Genomic DNA, 20,213 nt, shown 5'->3' with positions numbered 1-20,213 from the left:
TTTTTTTTTGCTAATTTTGTGATGATCAAAGAATTCTCAATACTGTTAATAAATGTAATAATGAACATGGTTAATCTTTAATTATTTTAATTCTTTTGATTGCACTGCAGGTGTAAGGTATGTGGGCTCTAACAGTGCCAGCTGCCTTCTTTTTACTCTTTGATAACGCAATAAAAAAAAGGTTGTTAACAACTTTTTCCCAAACTTCAGTTTTGTGTCCGGTATTGTACCCCGTAGGTCCACGTTATTTGCTATGTGACGACCTGCTCCAACCCTGAGTACCTGTTGCTTCCTTTGTGTGGCTGCTTTCTTTGCTGCCTTTTCATCAGCAGTCCTGGCCCACCTGGGACCTGTGAGCCTATGCTTCTTTTAAAACCGTACTGGAGCTCAGTTCTGGTTCTCTCTCCTCCCTGAGGCGCACATTTGGTTTCGGTTGGCGTTTGGTTTGTGCTTCTGCAACATTGCACTCACACATTTCTTCACTCATGCACCCACTTACACTGCTGATCTTGCAAACTACACATGCCATTGTCAGTTTAAATTCTCCTCATAGACAAGACATTTGTGTTTAGTTTTTTTTTATATATATTTTTTGGCATTTAGAAGCCTTGATTTACAGGATAGTGGAGAGTGACAGGATGTGGGACAGAGAGCTGGGTTGGGATCCCGGTTGGGAATGGAATTGGGGGCCACCTGCTCAGCACTGGTGCCCACATGGTGTGTGCCCTATCCACTCGGCTATCGGGGCACCCCAAATAAAACTCTTGTTAAATGGCTTTATTGTGTGTGTCTCCCTCTTTTGTCATGGTTGTGTGGTCCAGTTTGTGACAACTAAAATACCTCAAGTATAGTTTACTCCTAAAAGAAGCCCTGAGAGGCAAAAAAATGAAAAAAATGAAATTGAAATAAAGGCAGTTAATATAATGAGATTCAAACCTCAGTCTCCTTGGTGAGATTTATAGATACATCTACTATGACCTGCTCACCACACTGGCTTTTTAGCTCTTTATACTATTTCACCCAACTCCATAAAGCGTCTCCAGCAGAAAGATTTTGCAGATTAAAATACATTACAGTAATGTTATATAATTTGTTAATACACAAACTTGTTTGTAGAGTGAATGGAGAAATTAAAAATCAACTGTAAAAAGAAAAAATGATGTTTTTAGGTTTTTAGACTCTTGTGGCCTAAATGAGAAACATAAACTCTGCCATTTTCTTTTTCACGTGCCTCTCTGGGCAATTTCTTCTTTCCTCTGACACAAACAACTATAATTCCTTTGTTCCCCATGATCTTGTTTTCTCCTTCTGTATCTCGCACCAGTAGGAACCATATTATCAAGTGTTACCAACTAGGATGTTAGAAAAGTGAACTTATTTTGAATGTTTTACAATCTGATTAGTTCAACACCATATTTTCCATGAGCACTAACATAAAAGCTGTTGCATAAGCATACATTGAAGAATGATCTTTTTTTCTTTTTCAAACTCTGTATACATTTTGAAGTCAGATAGTTCATTATGTGATTCTATATCCACACAGCTCCATGTTTTTTCTTCCTGTCCCTCTTCCCCCACACTCTGTTGTACTTAAAGACGTTTGAGGGCGATTGCAGCGAGCGGGACGTGATGAACAGTCTTCTGTTTAACAGTGTGGGTTAACGGTGGATAGCCCATCAGAGAGCACTTAACAGCTCCCCGCTAGTCTTTAGTCATACACACAGAAAAAAAAGTCCAATCACTGAACTCCTACTTCAGTCATCCGTTGCTCCATCAGCCTGTCAAAGCGGTGGCTGCGCACTCAGACGAAAACGGCCACATTAGCTCTTCACATTAACAGCTCATGAATAGATTTACATCTGTGTGATCATTAACTGGAGGATTCTTTCCACTGCCTTCCACGCCACACTCCCTCTATTACACCACCGCAGGTGTCATCGCCATTGGCTTTAATGCAGCATCTTCATCCTCCTAACATCACCATCATCATCCCTCTGCTCATTATCATCGTCACCGTCATCACAATCATCATCATCATCATCATCAGTAAACACCACCAGCACAGTCATCCTCATGTTCAACGTTCTCAGCATTGTCATCGCAATGTCATGACCGCATCACCATCTTCATCATTATCACCATCCTCACCTTTAGTGCATCATCATCCTTGTCACAGTCTCAGCCTCATCATCATCATTCTTCTTCCCATCATCATCTCCATCACCAGCGTTATCATCCTCATCATCTTGAGTGCATCCTCATCATCATTAGCATTATCATCTTCATCATGTTTAGTTGAGCATTGTCATAATTATCATTTTCACCTTCATCATCATCATTATCATTGTAATCATCATCATCACTGCCATTGCATCATCATCATCTTCATCATTGTCATCTTCTTCATCATCATCATAATCACTCTCATCATTGTTATCATCATTACCACTGTCACATCATTGTCATATTCTTCCTCCTCCTCCTCATCCTCCTCCTCCTCATCACCATCATCATCATCATCATCATCATCATCATCATGGTCAATCATCATCGTGGTCATCGTCTTCATCTTCGTTATCAACCTTGTCACACTGTCATTAACATCATCATCATCATCACCCTAATTCTTCTCATCATCACACCATTATCATTTCAGCCTCATCATCACTATCATCATCATCATCGTAATCTTCATCATGATATCTTCATCTTCGTCATAATTGTCATCACCCTTGTCACATTGTCATTATCGTTATCACTCTCTTGATCAGCAACATCATCCTCCCTATCATCATCATCATCATCATCATCATCATCAGCATAATCATCATCATCATCTTTAGTGTTCCTCAGTCATCAAAATGTCATTTTTCTCAGCTTCATCCTCCTCAGGGTCATCATCACCATCATCTTCATCACCATCAACATCATCACCGTAACTGTTCTTTGCATTTTTCACATGTAACAGCTCTGAAGAAACTTTAGCCAGAGCCACATAAAAAGCATGAACAAGACACAGTGTCATTGCTTTTTGATTTTAGCAGCTCATTGTGTTGAATACATTTTACAAAGCCCAAGGGCCAATTGCAACTTGATTTTGTTTCATCACTTCAAGCTGATGATTCAATCACAAGAGATTCATCTTCACTCAGGGAAAGCAAATGTTCCCTCAGCCAGTTTAACATAGAACATGAGGAAAAGACTAAGAGTGTATAAACTGGATGATTCCCAAAACCTGAATTTAGCCTAATTAATCCAACATCAAAAGACATTAAGAGTAAATAAACTAATTGACAACATCAGAATGAAGACACTTATCGTTAGTCTTTTTTTAAGAAACAGTACAGCTGCTGAATCATTTTCTGACAAGCTGTCTGGGCGATCACCTCCTCTGAACTACAATTGGGTCTCTGATAACAGATCTTTTAATATTACTCTGTTCTTCAATATCAGAGGGTTGTGAGGCTGCCAGGCAGGGATATTGAGTGAGAGCTCAGAGTTTCTCCCTTTCAGCTTGGCCCTGCATCAAAAACCTATTAGACAGATAAATGAAAGCAGGACTTGCTTCGAAGCGGGCCACTTTCTGTGCCCGCGTGTCATTTATTTGTCCCCTGTATACTGGCTCGATCAGATAGCAGCCTGTCTTTCACAGCAGCCACTGCCTCTCTGCATCTGTTGACCCCCGCCGCCACAGTCGGGACTAATATAGGCTGCTTTTGTGGCACTGAAACAACAGTTTCGCTTTCACTTTGAGACTGTTTTTGTACAAGTTGTATTTTCTTTTCTCCAGATAAAGCTCTGATCTGAAGGTCAGAGTGGATATGTGGTTTTATTACTCTGTTTAGACCTTTGTTTCATGATTTACCAAAGTAAAGAGGCCTTATAAACCCCTTTAACACAGACTTCTTTCTGTGTCTTGACTTTCATCTCTCTGTATGTGTGGTGTGTCACCAGAGGCATTATAGAAGGATGATGTGCAATAATATTCATTGCAAGCTTTAGACCTTGTCTGAAAGACAGTTTGTTTGTGCATATGTGTGTGATTTGTTCAGACCCACACTCAACTCAAAATGAAGTCCGTAAAAAAGCGACATCCTTGACCAGTTTCCTGTAACCATGGCGATAGGAAGTGCTCTCCAATCATGTTTCTGTATTGTGTGTTAGGGAAATGCACAGTTTCCTGCTGTTTTCACTGGCTTCCTCCCATTGGTGTGCGCTCAGGAATCTGCAACGGGTCCTGGAAAGCTACACAGTTCTTAACATGAGCTCTTATTGTCTTAGTATTTTATGCATTTGTTTTTCTTATGGACTAACCCACATCAACACCATCGTATTTAAATGACGTAAGTTGAACAACTGTTGTAGAATATTTAGACAAACATTAAGTTAACTGTAGTTTTAAGACAGTTAAGTTTTCTGTATGAATGCTGTTTTCTCATAGTTGTCCACACACTTAATATGCCATTTAATGTTTAATTTTTGTGTAAATATCTGCGTGGTGCAGTGAAACACCAGATCAATTCTCTTGTTTAAAGACTTTTTCTAAAACCTGCAATTAAATTGAAATAAACTTAGATTATCAGCAGTTTAATGCAGTCTTTCTTAAAATCATCATAATCAAAAGATACCCTGAAGAGTTTTTGACCATTAGTAGTGTTAGGGGAATGTTTTTAGAAGTAGGTCCTGTTTTTTTGGAGTTTTTAGCAGCTGAAGAGACAGATATTTCCCTCAGGAGTTGGTTAAGTTCAAAAACACTGCTAACAGAGAGTGAATATTGGATTTACATTCACCTAGTGGACACAAACACAACTCCAAATTAGTTTTGCTCCAAATGAATGTTGCTAAATAACTGCTGGATGTGTAAATAAGCACCTGCTTGCTAACCAGTTCATCATATCAACATAAAAGGTGATGATATGTCAGTGTTTTCAATTCCCCCAAGTGCCCACAAAAAATCAGTAATTGTAGGCTCAAATATATTTTTTACAAATGTTTTATTAGAAAGGAAATGTGCTCAACACATAATGTTAGGCCTTCAGGATATAGAGAAACACTGAATGTAAATATAAAATTGTTTGTTTACAGGAAAACTTCACAGGTCACCTTTAAATTTTTTATTTTTAAATTTTTAAAACAGTCAGTGATGGGTGTGGTCAGAAATCCGCACGGATGCACCTAGAGTGAACCACCATGTACGCACATACACTGAGGCAAGGTGAGAAGTAAACAAAAGACAAAATTATCAGCTGCTGTCAAGTTTTTTTTACACCAGTTATATCCTGAAACAACAGTATTTAACATTGAATTGTGTAATTGATGTAAAAGACAGAATAAAATATGTTGAATGATGCAAGGAGCACATTTGTTTTCATTCAATGTTAGAAGCTTAATTCTGAAGCACGTATTGATTGTGAAGTTTATGTTGCAGAGCATCAGACACTTAGAGCCATTTGAAGCCGCCTGTTTGGAGACACCAGCCCACGCTTCTCAGAATCTATTCAACATGGGGGACTAATTTACATCCAGCAACACTCCACCACTCCTCCCCACCGGATCAAACCTGCCAGCGATGCAGATTGGTCACCACGTCACTGGTAGCACCTCTCTCCAGATCCCTCCACAGCCAAGCCTACACCCAATCCTGCTGGACACCATCCAACCCATCCTGGTGCAGGCCCTCATCAGCTCTAAGCAGGGAATGGAGGGACCCCTCCAACCACAGACATCACAACCACCCAAGACCTGCGGTTCCCCTGGACCTGCTGAGAAACCCTGCGACAGCTTGGACATAAGGGTGGTTGTGATTTTGTTGACTCTGGCTGGAGCTGTGATCTTGCTGCTTCTGTACAAACTCTTACAGCTGAGACACAGGTGCGTACAAATCACAGAGTAAGACACTAAAAAGCAACTAAAAATAGCCAGTGTTTCTGCTATGTACATTCTCAAGTGGCATCCCGCTGCAAAATTATTACCACGATTATTGTCATGTTGTATGACTCCAGAAAGGGCTTTTAAGTTGAAACTACACGTACAGAAAGCAGAGACTTGTGGTGACACCCAGTTGATATGAGAATGAGAGAAAGAGGAGAGAAAGGAAGGTAGATTTAACTAGCTCACGTTAAGGTGGATACATTTTTATTACCCACTGATATTCACTCTGACCTCCAGTGGACTATGCATGTGCACCAACTAGATACCTACAACAAAAGTCTTCAAAGTTGGAGCACCACAATTTCATGGGCTGCTGCATGAATGTGTCACTGGACCATCACAAAAATCCATGAAGTTTTTACCGTCCCCATCCGTCTTTTTACTGGCTCTGTCTGTGCGCCTGTCATTTGGGGTGTGCATGAGAACATGACACACTGATCCCTCAGGGACCAGAGTCCACTATGGAGAAAGCCAGCCATAGTTGTTAGCTGTACTGAACCATCTACTTTTATTTCATCTCCTCTGTTGGAGTATAAACTGTCCCTAGCTAACAAAAGTGTTAGTTAGCAGATGTTAGCTCATTACCTCTTGAATAATAATAATAACTAAATGATACACAATCCCAATAAAAATTGCCACAAAGGAGCTGATGGCATTGCAGAACATAAATAGGAAGTGATTTGAGGAGTACTAGCATGTTCCCATCTGGCTACTGCAGATGTTGGGGGTTAGCTTGGCAGCTATGGTAGCTCATCAACTAGCCCTGTAAGTAGTCACTACATCACTGTGGTTTGAGAAGCACATGTATTGCGAAAAAGCGGATGAATTCACTATGCCACTTTCTGGTGTGACTAGACAGCTACTTTGGACGGAGCCAAAGTAGCTGTCTCCACCTGCTCCCAATCTTAATGCTAAGCTAAGCTAACCACAATTTGAATTCACCTACAAACTGGCAAACACCAGATTCAAATGAATATTGTTGTCTTATCTGAAAATTTGAACTATTGGTTTAATCTTGATGAGACTTTTAAATAATAAAAGTAAATAATGGGAAAAAAAAAGAACTTTCTGACTTGTGTCACATTTATTTTGTGTTGTATTTGGCAGACTGCAGTTGGCGAGGGCCAGGTATGCTCTGGAGTACTACAGCTTCTACCACACCGCCACCTACACACTCAAACACCCGACACCCTGTCAGGACCTGCCAGCCAAGAACGGGACCGTTCCTGAAGCTGCTCAGCCCATCCAAACTGTAACCGCAGTGACACCTGTTGCCATCACCCCACTTCCGCCTGTTGCCATCACCCCACTGCCACCCCCACCTGTATCTAGTCCACCCCCACTGCCTCTCCCCCCACCTCCTGTCCCACCTCCACCCTCTGTCCATACGACACCTCCTGTTCTGGCCCTCCCTCTCCCACTGCCTGTGATCCAAACCACCCCGCCCAGCCCTCACCTGTCGTGGGGAGCCTGCTCAGACGTAGATGTCTACTCTCGGATAGGAGCTTTCAGGACCTCCAGACTGTCCAGCGTCTCCAACCAGTCGAAGGTCATCCTGTTTGAGCACTCGTCTCTCTGACCTCTGACACAGAACGTGACCGGAAATATCAACCAGATACATCTTCTTCTGATGAACTGTGTCATAATCAGCTGGGGATGATGAGGTGTTTGAATATACATTCTGTATATGTACACTATATAATGTGTACATGCAGGACATGGACACACATTTCTAGTTCATTTTCTTTCAGGGATATTCAAAATTTCAAAAAGTGAAGTTTGAGTTTTTCCAGCCCCTGAATTGATTTATCTACTATCCTTTGTCCTTTGTGCCAGACCTGTGCAAGAAAATTGCAGTTTGTGACAAAGCACCTCAATTGTAATTATGTTTTGTTCCACTGGAGAATGGGAGTTGTCACTTAATTTGACTGGTGGAAGCACTGCATGACAGGGCCTCAAGGCTTTTACAAAGTCATATTCTGACACCTATTTTGGAGGTAAATAAGAAAGTTAGACTTGAAGAGAGATTTGTGGTCATTCCGAACTGAAAAGTGCTCATCGTTGATACAGAGCCTCACAATCGTTACAGTCATCATTAGAGTCTTATTTTCTGGATGTGCAGTGTAAAAAGTAACTGTTTCTGTTTTCAATGCTTGAATACGCTGAAAGAATTAAAAAGTTGAGAAAACTCAAAATTTGAAGGCAGTAATCCGACAAGACCTTAAGTTAGTTTAGCCCAAATTTTCACTTTGGTGAACTTACTCCAACAGTAGCAGATACTTTTCTTGTCTTCTTTGCTAAAAGAGGGTGTTCATTGAATGTGCTCATGTTTTTGGGAAATGGTGAACTGAGTGTTTCGTTTGCAACGACCGAACTCTCGCGAGAGTTATCAACATACCAGAAGGCGGCAGTAAAAGCTTTCAACTGAAGTAATAAAACTGAGTTTTATGGAGGCACCCAGGCTATATTTGGCATCTGCCATGTGTCTGGCATGCTGACAATTCAAACAACAAAGCTACTGGTACTGAAGCCAGTTTTTTAAAATAAATCAGTGCAGACTGTAACAGAAAGAAATCTCTTTTTCAGCTATTGACTGTAATGAAGCCGGTGGTGTGGCCTGTACCAGCCTGTACTCTAGTTTATGTTAGTTATGTTTGTTCAACTGCTGCATAATTTGGTTCATGCAGGATAAATACAATTTCTATTGCATCTACAGCATACCTTTACTGCACCTCTTTTTTCACTTTCTCCATAATAACAAAATGTATATAGAGCTGAATTATATCTATAACGTGATCTGTTTTGAATTGTCCGGCTTCATTGTTTAAGTGGTAAAACATAAACGCACAAATTTTTTTCTTGACTTTTAAAAGTAATGTCTGTGATTCTATAATAATATACAGTAATCCATTAAGTTTGGCAAGTAGCAATGATTTGCTGGGAAGTATCCTAATACACTGAATATTTTAACTATATTTGATCAACTTAATTTGACAAATTCAATCAAAGATCATTGTCAAGGAATCCTTATTAGTAAAAGAATGTAAATTGTAATTTTTACAGCGTAGTTACAGTAGCTGAGCTCATTGCTTCCGCAGATGAGAGGCATTTCCTGAGCTGCTCTCCATGGCAGGGTCCCTCCCTGCTTCATACCATGCTCTGTGTTTCCTCCGACTCTCTCTCTCTCTCTCTGCATTAATCTCACTTCACATTCTATTCAAACAACACCTAAATTTCAGGTATGGAGATGTTTAAATGTTTAAATGTTCATTTGTCTCTAAACAAATTTAAAACCTCAGTGTAGCAGTTAACAAATATATACAGTGCATCTGAAAAGTATTCACAGTGCTTCACTTTTTCCACATTCTGTTATGTTACAGCCTTATTCCAAAATGGATTAAATTAACCTTTTACCTCAAAATTCTACGCACAATGCCCCATAATGACAAAGTGAAAAACATTTGCTTAAAATTTTTGCAAATATATTAAAAATAAAAAACAAAAAAAAATCACATGTACATGAGTATTCACCAGCCTTTGCTAAATACTCTGTTGAAGCACCTTTGGCAGCAATTACAGTCTTTTTGAGTATGATGCTACGAGCTTGGCACACCTATTTTTGGGCAGTTTCTGTCATCCTGCTTTGCAGAGCCTCTCAAGCTCCATCAGGTTGGATGGGGAGCGTTGGAGCACAGCTGTTTTCATATCTCTCCAGAGATGTTCAATCAGGTTCAAGTCTGGGCTCTGGCTGGGCCACTCAAGGACATTCACAGAGTTGTCCTGAAGCCACTCCTTTGTTATCTTGGCTGTGAGCTTAGGGTCGTTGTCCTGTTGGAAGATGAACCTTCGCCCCAGTCCGAGGTCCAGAGCGCTCTGGAGCAGGTTATCATCAAGGATGTCTCTGTACATTGCTGCATTCATCTTTCCCTCGACCCTGACTAGTCTCCCAGTTCAGTCCCTGCTGCCGAAAAACATCCCCACAGCATGATGCTGCCACCACCATGCTTCACTGTAGGGATGGTATTGGCGAGGTGATGAGCGGTGCCTGGTTTCCTCCAGACATGACGCTTGGCATTCAGGCCAAAGAGTTCAATATTTGTTTCATCAGACCAGAGAATTTGGTTCCTCATGGTCTGAGAGTCCTTCAGGTTACTTTTGGCAAACTCCAGGAGGGCTGCCATGTGCCTTTTACTGAGGAGTGGCTTCCGTCTGGCCACTCTACCATACAGGCCTGATTGGTGGAGTGCTGCAGAAATGGTTGTTCATCTGGAAGGTTCTCCTCTCTCCACAGAGCAACGCTGGAGCTCTGTCAGAGTGACCATCGGGGTCTTGGTCACCTCCCTGACTAAGGCCCTTCTGCCCCAGGGAGAGTCCTGGTGGTTCCAAACTTCTTCCATTTATGGATGATGGAGGCCACTGTGCTCATTGGGACCTTCAATGCTGCAGGAATTTTTCTGTACCCTTCCCCAGATCTCTGCCTCCATACAATCCTGTCTCAGAGGTCTACAGACAATTCCTTGGACTTCATGGCTTGGTTTGTGCTCTGACATGCACTGTCAACTATGGGACTTTATATAGACAGGCATGTGCCTTTCCAAATTATGTCCAATCAAATGAATTTACCCCAGTTGGACTCCAATCAAGTTGTAGAAACATCTGAAGGATGATCAGTGGAAACTGATCTGAACTCAATTTTCAGTGTCATAGCAAAGGGTGTGAATACTTATGTACATGTGATTTTTTATTTTTTTTTATTTTAAATATATTTGCAAAAAAATCTTTTTTCACTTTGTTATTATGGAGTATTATTTGTAGAATTTTGGGGTAAAAAATGAATTTAATCCATTTTGGAACAAGGCTGTAACATAACAAAATGTGGAAAAAGTGAAGTACTGTGAATACTTTCCGGATGCACTGTAATTGGTGCAGGTGCAACTTGTGAATAGTTTGTTTGTTAGTGACCAAACTGAGACATTTATAAATGATCATTGTTTTCCAAAGTAGTCCTGCCCACAAAGGCAACATTTATCTGTCTGTTGTTTATATGGTAAACCTAAACCTTGGTACCAACAAGCCATTAAGGTGAATTGATTTTTTAAATATTTAACCATGTTTGCCCAACGGGTCTCTCGTTCGTAATCCAACATGACGGAAGCTGTTTTAGTTGGCGGCAGTTTGTTCCTTTCTGTTTTCCGGGTAGAAAACCGAGAGATTGTGTGACAGACGTCGTTAGTCTTTTCTGTATCTGCTAGTGAGGCCAAAGTCTCCATACTAAAAGCCTGCTAATTCAATCTGGGGATGTACTGCAGCATTGTCTCTTAATTGTTCTAAGCTGAGCAGGAAAGACATTTGTAACTATATACTGAAGCAGCAATTCAATAAAATGAGGGAAATTCATGCAAGGGTGAGTATGTTTGTCTTCTGGATTGATTCATATTAATTACGGTTATATTTATAAGGTTTTTATTTCAAAAGGTCATTTATCCATTTTGAGAATTCATTTAAATCCTTGATACAGTGGTAAAAAATAAACATCACGCCCTTCAGGCAGAGATCTTTGTCATCAGGGCTCCTCGACTTTAGACCAACCTATGATAAGAGATAAGGCTAGCAGAATCAGTCCAAATCTTAAAACCCATTTTTATAGACTTTCTTTTTCATGATATTATCTTTTTTTATCATTGCTTTGATAAATAATAAACAAACAAAATATTTTATCCGAAAGAGCCAGTTAGCGTTCCCTTTTTAAATGCAATTTATGCATGCATCCTATAACATATTTTTAATTCTCCATTTTATATGTGAAACCCCTCGAAGAACTGGTTTGTAACTCATTCACAAGTAGCAGGCAGCTGATTCTCCACCAGGAGGAGCACTTCAGTCATTGTCAGAGCAGAGCAACATGAACCTAACCTTTTTTTTAAAGAAAGGACTCAAACAGCAGTGGCAGTTTAGACCTGTGGATGTTTATATTTTAGTTTTGTCTGCTACAGGTAAAAGAAGGTAACAGCTCGTGCCCCCTGCAGGCAATGGCTGTTACAGCAGTCTTGTTCTTTTCTAACACTTGGACCAGTTAGCTAAAACAAAATATTAAAGTAGTAAACTAGTAACAGCATGGGGCTATTAATTTTTAAGATATTACACACCAACCTATCATATAAAAATCTTCCTAAACATTTGAGTCATAAAAAGAAAAACAGGAGTCAGTTATAGCACTCATTGTCAGCAGGTGGCACAAGTGCAAACGCTGCAGAGGCTGTTACTTTCTTAGCCTGTAGGTGGTGACATCATCATTGTGTAAATCTCCAGGTGCAAATGTCATCTGATATCAGCTGAGTCTGGTTTCAGGTTTAATTACACAGTGTCCTTGTTCCTAAAATGAACATAAAAAGAGTTCACATGGAACAGACTCGACTGATAGTTTACCAGCTGCTGGATCATAAATCTTCCCCCCACCCCCTGTAAATGACTGTTTGTCCCAGAAGCCCTTCACTCAATGTGCAGATTCTTGGTAATTGCATCTTTCCTCTTCTCATTTCCTAATTTCTGCAGTCACGATGACAGGAAATTGTCATTGTCAGAATTGCCCTTGGTGTTGTCACCTCTGCATCATACCAAAACAAGCCCTTTACCTGGGAAATTTAGGGATGCAAGTGTGAAATAAGCATTTGCAATTTTGATTCTGAGTTTTAAAAAAGCTCAAAAGTGACTTAGAAGGTCGATCTCTGTGAGAATAAAAATAGCTGCTTATCTGAGAGGTTAATACAGTTTTAATATTAACATCAATAGATGTCAGTTGAGGTTCACATCATACATATATAAATACATTACCCACTAATTACTCTGTAGGAACACATCTCCTGAAGGAGGAAAAACATTATTAAAAGATAAAAAGATTATTTAACTTATTTACTTAAAGAGGGGCATCAATATGGCAGCAAGACCAACATTTAGAGAATCAGAAGAATGATAGAAACACATTCTGTCATTATAGCAAATTATACATAGTTTTAACCAAAACCTCTTGACCAACAATTATGAATCCTTTGTTAGCTCTTTTTGAATATTATCATACTATTGCCATGTTTGTAACCTCAAACCTGCACTTATAATTTCACTGACTTATTCACTGACTGATTTTTTGTTTCAACTGTGGAAGACATGGAAATACACATATTTTATGTTTACTTGAGAAAAGGATTTGTGAAAAAGTATGAGCCTATGAGTTTGGCGAAATCATCTTGTTATCTACCTTTAACTCTGATGATCAGAAACATCCAGGACACACTCCCACAGTGGATCATCATGTGTCAGATCTTAACCAGGCTTTTCCCAGGCATCAGGCCTCTACAACTAAATCCTCTTTTTGTCCTCCGCTCCATTCAAAGGATTAGTTGTATTATACCCTTTTCCTGCTGACTTGGAATAGCCAACTAAGATTTCAGTTTGTTGTTCTGAGTGAATGGGTGAAGCAAATAAAGTGAAGGAAACTTGTTTTTGTACAATATCCAATGTACTGTATATCATTGCTGTGTCAGTGAATCTACTTGTTTCAAGTAAAAAGAGAGTCCAAAGGTCTGGGACCACTTTCCCATTTACTTGAATGAGAAAGTGGTCTCCCACTGTAAGTAAAGTGAAGACTGGTTGTAAATTGGTGTTGAAAGACACCTATGTGAGTCTGACTTAAGTATGAAATTTCTGAAGTGCAATAGTGCAACCCAATTTAGAAACAAACGAGTAGCAACTAAACTTTGGATTTAGGATTAACCTGTGCAACCCAATCCAGGGCTACAATTCAAACCCATGATGTGAGTGTTGTGACGCCCCAATGCTACACAATGTGCCACCATGCTGCCCATATAAAGTTCTTTACAGCTTTAATGGCAGGACACCTGAGTGCAAGTTCTCAGGTGAAGAGTGTCGCCTTCATCCAAGAGATCTGAAAATCTAAAGGACATGAAATACCTCAACCTCAGAATACAGCAACAATGTGCAACATCTCAGCAATTCAGAAACGAGTTGAGATGGGCCTCTCTCACCAGGGGTGGTGGTGGGAGGACACTCTGTGTTGTTCAGGTGGATCCTGGTGGTGTCCACAGTGGAAGCAGGAGCTGCAGCACCATGGGAACTAACCATATAAATGCAGACTGAGTTAGCAGGCTGTGTTTGTCCTGTTTATCGCACAATGTCTAGGAAAAACTCTTACCTCACCTCGTCAGGTGTCTCGTCCAGGTGGATTCTGTTCATTGCGGCTGCATCCTGAACCACGAAGACACCTGATGGCAGGGCTTCACTTGTGCTGTTGAATGAAGACAGATGCACTACATGTAGCAGCCTGTAGTCAGGGGCATCCAGTATTTTTCTTATAGAAGTAATAAATGGTGTTCTTCATCATAAAATCAAATACAAACACTTACCAGGAGCTGAGGTGGAAGCTTCTGTTGAGGTAGCTCCGAGTAATGAAGGGATGATTGAGTATACCACTGGGGGTGATCCTCTCCTTCCCATCCCACTTGAGCATTGCCTTCAAGAGCTCGATACATTCCCTCCTCTCGTCAGCCTCTGTGACATTGTCCCACTCCAGACGCATCTAGTTTATGAAACAATTGGGAGGTACAACAGTGGTCAAAGTCTTATTCCTAAATCATGAAAAAACAATGAATGAAAGTCACTCATCCTAACCACCCACCATTTTGACTTCATCCAGAGAGCGAAACGTGTAGGACCTGTTGTCCCTTGAGGAAATGGTTGGACCACAATACTCCATGGGTGTCTTAAATAAGGTAAAAGTATGATAAGTATAATAAGATACATTTCTGAGGAAATTTAACCAATTAAATTCAAGATTTAAGCTTTAAACAGTCTTAAGATTGAAGATGAAATGATTGAAAAAGTCAAAGAACAGGAATTGGACCTTTAGTATCCATAGGTCAGAACCAGTTTTCTTAAAAAACAAATTCGATTTCAGGCCAGTTTTGATGAGATGCTGTGGTGGTGGACCCAAGAGATCAGTGATAAATCTGAGCTGGAGAAAAAGTACATGGTTACAATCAATTACAAAGGTACAATACTCATGGAGCTTTTTTCTGGTCAAAATCCTAACAATGAACAGTGTAGCAGCTTTCATAGCAAACTGCTAACTGCAACAAGTGTCTTACAACTGCCAAAAATGAAGAATGACACACAATCGGTTATCAGACCTTACATGACTCAAATATGAAAACAAAACCTAAACAATAAAATCCAGTGTCTTTAGACTTGAGTCCCTGAAATTTGAAATCCTCCTCCCAGTTTCCATTGTCTCCATTGTTTCCATTGTCCCATTTCCATTGTCATTTCCATTCCCTGTCACTCCTAAATCCATGTGCCACCAACTTGAGGCTGCAGCTTGGTTGAAGAGATTCAAGCTGAACCAGAGATATTGTATTATTTGTTGTGTGATCAGTGTAGTTTCAAGCTGCTAACCTCATTCAGAGATGAGGATCAGACAACAGAGGTCTAGTATGTTCAAGTCTGTCAAACTCCACACCCCAGGTTTTTTTCATTTTCAGAATGTGACTCAAATCACATCACTTTAGGCAATTTAACAGACTTTTTGTAGCTCCTGTTGGAGACACAAAAGACTTACAACTTTTTTTCCCATATGTGGCATCACTCGCTATGACCTATAAATGTGTAAAATCAGTGGATCACTTGAGCTGATGATTTAAAACTCCAATTGTTTGTGTCTGTGATTCCCAGTGGTCTAGTGAAATCCTTGTGATGCCATACACTAGCTAACTTAGGTGCTACCTAAAATGCAAACACAACTTTTTATAAAGCAAATAAAACCCATCTGATGCTGGTCATTCAGGGAGAGTTCACTGATCCATGAAGAAAAGATACGAAAGCAAGCAGAGTCCTTTTATAAAAAGAATTACTTACTGCGTCGTATTCGATTCTTGTTGGGAAGAGCATAAAGCCAAACACCATGATCGCCATCACGCAGCCCAGTGACCAGATGTCTATTGCCTCTGAGAACGGGAGTCCCAGCATGATTTCTGGTGCTCTGAAGGTAGAAAAATAATAAATAATAAATAATGAAATAAGGAACATTGTCATATTTTTAGGATTTAACAAAAAAAGGAAGCTACAAACTAATAATAACTATGCAGATCCAATTTCAGGATATTTTGGTTTTAATGCTGATCATTTGTTTCTTACCGATATTCAGGTGGCTGGTGTGTGCTGCCCCGCTTGGCCTGAAATCGGAAAATAGCCAAGCCAAAGTCGATCAGTTTGACCCTAAAGGGCTGTCTCACATGATCCACCATCATGATGTTGTCTATTTTTATATCAGTGTGGATTACGCCAACCCTATCCAGAGCTTCACAAGCTGTTGCCAGCTGTAAGAAATAATAATTATGAATAAACCATTATTGTATCATTAATATTATTGTTATTTTCTGTTTTTAAATCTCATAAAAAACAGAAGCAACAGTTGCAAAGCTGCTTCAGCCATAAGTTCAAAGTCAGTGTGGACCACAGTTCAAAATTGGCAGTGTTAAAGTTTGCTCTCTAGCTGATTTCGTACCTGTTGCATAACCGTCCTAATGTCCTTCAGACGCATAAGGTCGTCCAAACCCATGAGGTAGTCCTGCAAGCTGATGTCCAACATCTCAAATACTAGGCCCATCTGACCGTTCACGGAGAACTTGCCATCATACTTGATGATGTTGAACTTGTCCAGGTTGTGGTCCATTAGGACTCTGAGCATGAATGCCTGAGGAGACATGACACATTCGTTGACTCACATGGACTAACCAGCCCTTCTCAAAACAATATTAATAATAACAAAATAATCAACGCAACTTGTACTTCTAACGAAAAATATTGACTGTCCTCCTGTAAAAAACAAGCCTGTAGGTCGTCTGTGCAGCAGGTTATTATGACCCATAATTATGTTTTGTTGGTTGGCGACATCTAGCAGCCGTAGTAATTATGACAGGAGCAAAGGGAAAAGTGACGTAGTTTATAGAGCGACAAAGTCCGCATTAGGAGGAGGTTGTGGTGGATGGATGTATCAACAAAACACAGGAATATGATACAGGAGAACGGTGTTTGATTCCTATGTGATAGTAGCAGTTTATGTTGTGTCTATTATCCATGACTGTACCTACCATAGCATCAATGGTAGGTACTCCGCTCTGTACATAAAAATGGACATAGACTCTGGGTCCCTTATACCTGCATTCTATCTAATGACCATCAGAGGGCGACTCCACTGGTCTGATTGTATTGAAGTCTATTGGAAAATGACCCTACTTCTCACTTGACTTATTACCTCAGCAAACGTTTACCTAATGTGTTTATGGTTTCTGTTTCAGTTTCAAGTCTTCTTCAATACAACATGATGTTCATTTTTTTTTTAAATGGTCCCATTTAGAGGAAAATAGATGATAAAGGAAGGTATGCAGACTGTATCATACATGGCAACCTGCCTGACAGTCAGGACAGAGTACAGAGCAGGTGAGCTTCACCTTCTCGTCTAAATGTAGTTTATTCTGGTTTCAAAAAACCAAGATGGAAATGGTCCAATTTTACAAACTCAAGGCTTCAAAATGGCATTTCACAAACCAGTGGGTGATGTCACAGTGGGTTGCCAATTGCTCTCAGGACAGTCCATGTGTTTATTATTGTAACCATGACAACTAAGGTCCTGAATGCCTGCCACTGTAGGGACGCTATTTCAGGAGACACTCCTAAGGGTCGAATCAGAGGGTTGAAAAAACGACCTATATGGTTGTTCAGGTTGGAGGACTTGTTGCATCTGGCACATGACTAACATCTGGCCCAATTTAGTGGCAAACAACTGGAATTGCAGACAGACTAAGTGTAAAATGGCTGTGCTGCCTGTTCATGGCATGTTCATGACACTAAACTAATCAGGCCCTTTCTTGCCATTTGCAACTTATTGGTTTAGTCTAGTAAATGATATACAGTCCTTTTTTTATTACATACCATTCATACATAGCCCACTCTGCACCATATTTGAAAATGTATTTTTTTTCCAACTGTGAAATGAAAATCACCTCCTTGTGGAGATCCTCATAGGGTTTGGGGATCTTTATGGCCACGATCTCTTCAGTGCTCCTTTTCGCACATTTGACCACTGTTCCAAACCCACCTTCTCCCAGAACTTGCAGGAACTTGTAGCTTCTGGGGATTTGGAGACGGTATTGAGGGGGGGTCTCAGGGGAAGAGGATGATGTTGAACCTGAACTGCCCATAGTTGTACAACTTTTTGGAATTGAAATGAGAACAAAGGAGAATAACTGGCTATTTTCATTCATTTAAAGAGACCAAAATGTAGTAAAGCATTTGTGTATTTGAATTCTCCTCAAATAATATGAACCAATAACACACTACAGAAATGATAATGGTTTTATAGTCTTCTGGCCCTGCCTATAACAGGGACCCTGAGTCAAAATCTAGTTGTAAAATCCTTCAGTTTGAATTGTGCTCATGGTTCATATACCGAAATAGCTCTGTTTTATTGGAGTACTGGCTGGTTTCAGTTATCCAGCCATGATCAATTGAGTACATTTTGAGTACTTCTTAGCACAGTTTTGAGTTTTAAATTATCAATAAATTATTATTATAAGACAACTTCACAACACACTGCAAGACAACCCTCTCTGTAAGTAGTAGGATATCGGCCTCTCAACAACATCTGCTACATCAGAGAGAACAGGAGAGTTACTTACCTCACCTGGGTCAATTTTAAAGTTTGGTTAAAAGGTGGATGTGGTTGACTCTTGATTTGTGATTCAGTGCTTGTTGACTGTCGAGTTGAACTGAGTAAATGAGCAGAGTTCTACAACCAACTTGTGACATCATCAACAATTCTATTGTCCAACCAGACAATCAGATAATCACCATCAGTTACTCAGTAAAAGAAGACACTGAACTCAGGTGTGAAGCATCTGGTTTGGATCAACCTGTTTTTTTGGCTTTTGCTGATTTTTAAAAAAAGAGTCATTATTGCTTTTACTAAATATTTTTACAGTGCGCCTTTCAAATGTGCACTGCCTGGGCAAAGGGGCAAGACCTTTAAAAAAATCAGAGATTAAATAGCAAGTAACAGGCATAAAATACAAAATAAATTTGAAGAAGTATAATTGCATAAAATAAATATGATTGCATTGAATAGTCTTGTTGGAGTTAAACAGAGTAGGTAAGTTTGAAGAGGTGTGTTTTTAGGTAGGGTTTGGTAGGAAGAGAATCAATATTGCAGATGTCTTGTGGAAGTGAGTTCCAGAGCCCTGGCTCTGTGTGTGATATGAAATATTGGATTGGTTTTGTTGTTGGGTCAAATGATTTGTTAAAAGTCCCTTTGAAATTTATTATTATTTTCATATATATCCTCATGGTCTTCTGTCTCTTCATGTGATCCTGGATGGACTCTATGATGATGAGATGATGAGATGAGATTACAAGTAGATGTTAAAAGTTGGTTTATTAGCTGTGCTAAACCAAAATAGTCTGAATCACCCTCTGAATAATTCCATGGTGTGAGAAGGCAAAGAAGAGAGAGAGAGAGCATGAAAGAGAGAGGCAGACAGACAGACTGTGTGTGTGTGTGTGTGTGTGTGTGTGTGTGTGTGTGTGTGTGTGTGTCTGTTTGCATGTGTGACAGTTCATTGTTTCAGGATGCCACTGTTACATCCCCGCAGCTCTCCCATCGCTCTGTCTCCAGCACTTTTCAGACATGTCATCTGCCACACTGCTGGATTCATCTCTCTGTTAATGGTGCTCTGGCATTCAAACAGTGCTTTGTATGACACAAATGTTCTGTGAAAGCATGGCATGTTACATGAAATGAGCCTATAAAACATTAGTGGTGACTTAGCATGACCCTCCATCCGTGATGAGTTTTGTTAGTCGGCTTTGTGGATGTTCTAAGTCAGCCAACAATAGGGATTTTCATTAAGGTGAAAATGAGTACTTTTTTAGATGATAGAAAAACAATCATGATCCAACAGAGATGCATCTGTGAAAATCCTGTAACTTTTGAGCTTGAAAAACATTAGAGATAAGAACCAGAAAAGCATAGACGTCCTGTCTTTCCTGCACTCCTGTTGTCATTTGTACTGTAGTACAGTTGTGATGCATCAGTATATGATTTATTGTACCTGATAACAGGTATATGAACTAAAATGTTATGATGGTGACACTATCATGCTACTATTTCAGCAAGTCCTCCAATCTAAACGACTATATAGGTCACTTGTCCCTATCTG

The 20,213-nt window shown here is 39.9% G+C and overlaps 2 protein-coding genes across 9 annotated transcripts; one reads left to right on the top strand and one right to left on the bottom strand.

The window, feature by feature from the left end:
• Window positions 1-4,158: 4,158 nt before the first annotated feature.
• LOC139611683 (uncharacterized) lies at window positions 4,159-11,493 on the top strand. 3 transcript variants are annotated; one of them, XM_071466545.1, is made up of 4 exons: window positions 4,159-4,343; window positions 5,138-5,215; window positions 5,429-5,871; window positions 7,039-11,493. In XM_071466545.1, exons 3-4 carry the CDS (start codon window positions 5,570-5,572, stop codon window positions 7,508-7,510), a joined length of 774 nt encoding a protein of 257 aa, XP_071322646.1. In that variant the 5' UTR covers window positions 4,159-4,343; window positions 5,138-5,215; window positions 5,429-5,569; the 3' UTR covers window positions 7,511-11,493. The 3 variants fall into 3 exon arrangements, with proteins under 3 accessions (XP_071322646.1, XP_071322648.1, XP_071322647.1); XM_071466547.1 differs by having other exon boundaries at window positions 5,086-5,215; XM_071466546.1 differs by lacking the exon at window positions 5,138-5,215.
• Window positions 11,494-12,679: 1,186 nt separating this feature from the next.
• On the bottom strand, window positions 12,680-18,767 carry LOC139611682 (homeodomain-interacting protein kinase 1-like). 6 transcript variants are annotated; one of them, XM_071466539.1, is made up of 11 exons: window positions 18,678-18,756; window positions 18,003-18,210; window positions 16,505-16,693; window positions 16,135-16,316; window positions 15,856-15,979; window positions 14,846-14,956; window positions 14,621-14,704; window positions 14,349-14,521; window positions 14,138-14,230; window positions 13,971-14,059; window positions 12,690-13,878 (listed from the first exon to the last, which is right to left on the bottom strand). In XM_071466539.1, exons 2-11 carry the CDS (start codon window positions 18,198-18,200, stop codon window positions 13,838-13,840), a joined length of 1,284 nt encoding a protein of 427 aa, XP_071322640.1. In that variant the 5' UTR covers window positions 18,201-18,210; window positions 18,678-18,756; the 3' UTR covers window positions 12,690-13,837. The 6 variants fall into 6 exon arrangements, with proteins under 6 accessions (XP_071322644.1, XP_071322645.1, XP_071322639.1 ...); XM_071466541.1 differs by having other exon boundaries at window positions 12,694-13,878; window positions 14,143-14,230; XM_071466543.1 differs by having other exon boundaries at window positions 12,680-14,059; window positions 16,135-16,172.
• Between the last annotated feature and the right edge of the window lie 1,446 nt (window positions 18,768-20,213).

Source organism: Trachinotus anak, unplaced genomic scaffold (assembly GCF_046630095.1).
Source record: "Trachinotus anak isolate AG129_WGS33_773 ecotype Australia unplaced genomic scaffold, CSIRO_AGI_Tana_v1 ptg000028l, whole genome shotgun sequence".
NCBI classification, from domain to species: domain Eukaryota; kingdom Metazoa; phylum Chordata; class Actinopteri; order Carangiformes; family Carangidae; genus Trachinotus; species Trachinotus anak.
This window is presented reverse-complemented; position numbering and strand designations above follow the sequence as displayed.

Bases quoted from the DNA above. Each gene is read 5' to 3' on its own strand.
- LOC139611683 (XM_071466546.1), top strand. From the start codon at position 5,570: ATGCAGATTGGTCACCACGTCACTGGTAGCACCTCTCTCCAGATCCCT. The intron at 5,872-7,038 runs GTGCGTACAAAT...TGTATTTGGCAG, and splicing joins CTCTTACAGCTGAGACACAG to ACTGCAGTTGGCGAGGGCCA.
- LOC139611682 (XM_071466538.1), bottom strand. From the start codon at position 18,200: ATGGGCAGTTCAGGTTCAACATCATCCTCTTCCCCTGAGACCCCCCCT. The intron at 14,957-15,855 runs GTAAGTAATTCT...CTTTTTCTCCAG, and splicing joins CAAGAATCGAATACGACGCA to CTCAGATTTATCACTGATCT. The intron at 14,231-14,348 runs GTAAGTGTTTGT...TTCATTCAACAG, and splicing joins AGCTTCCACCTCAGCTCCTG to CACAAGTGAAGCCCTGCCAT.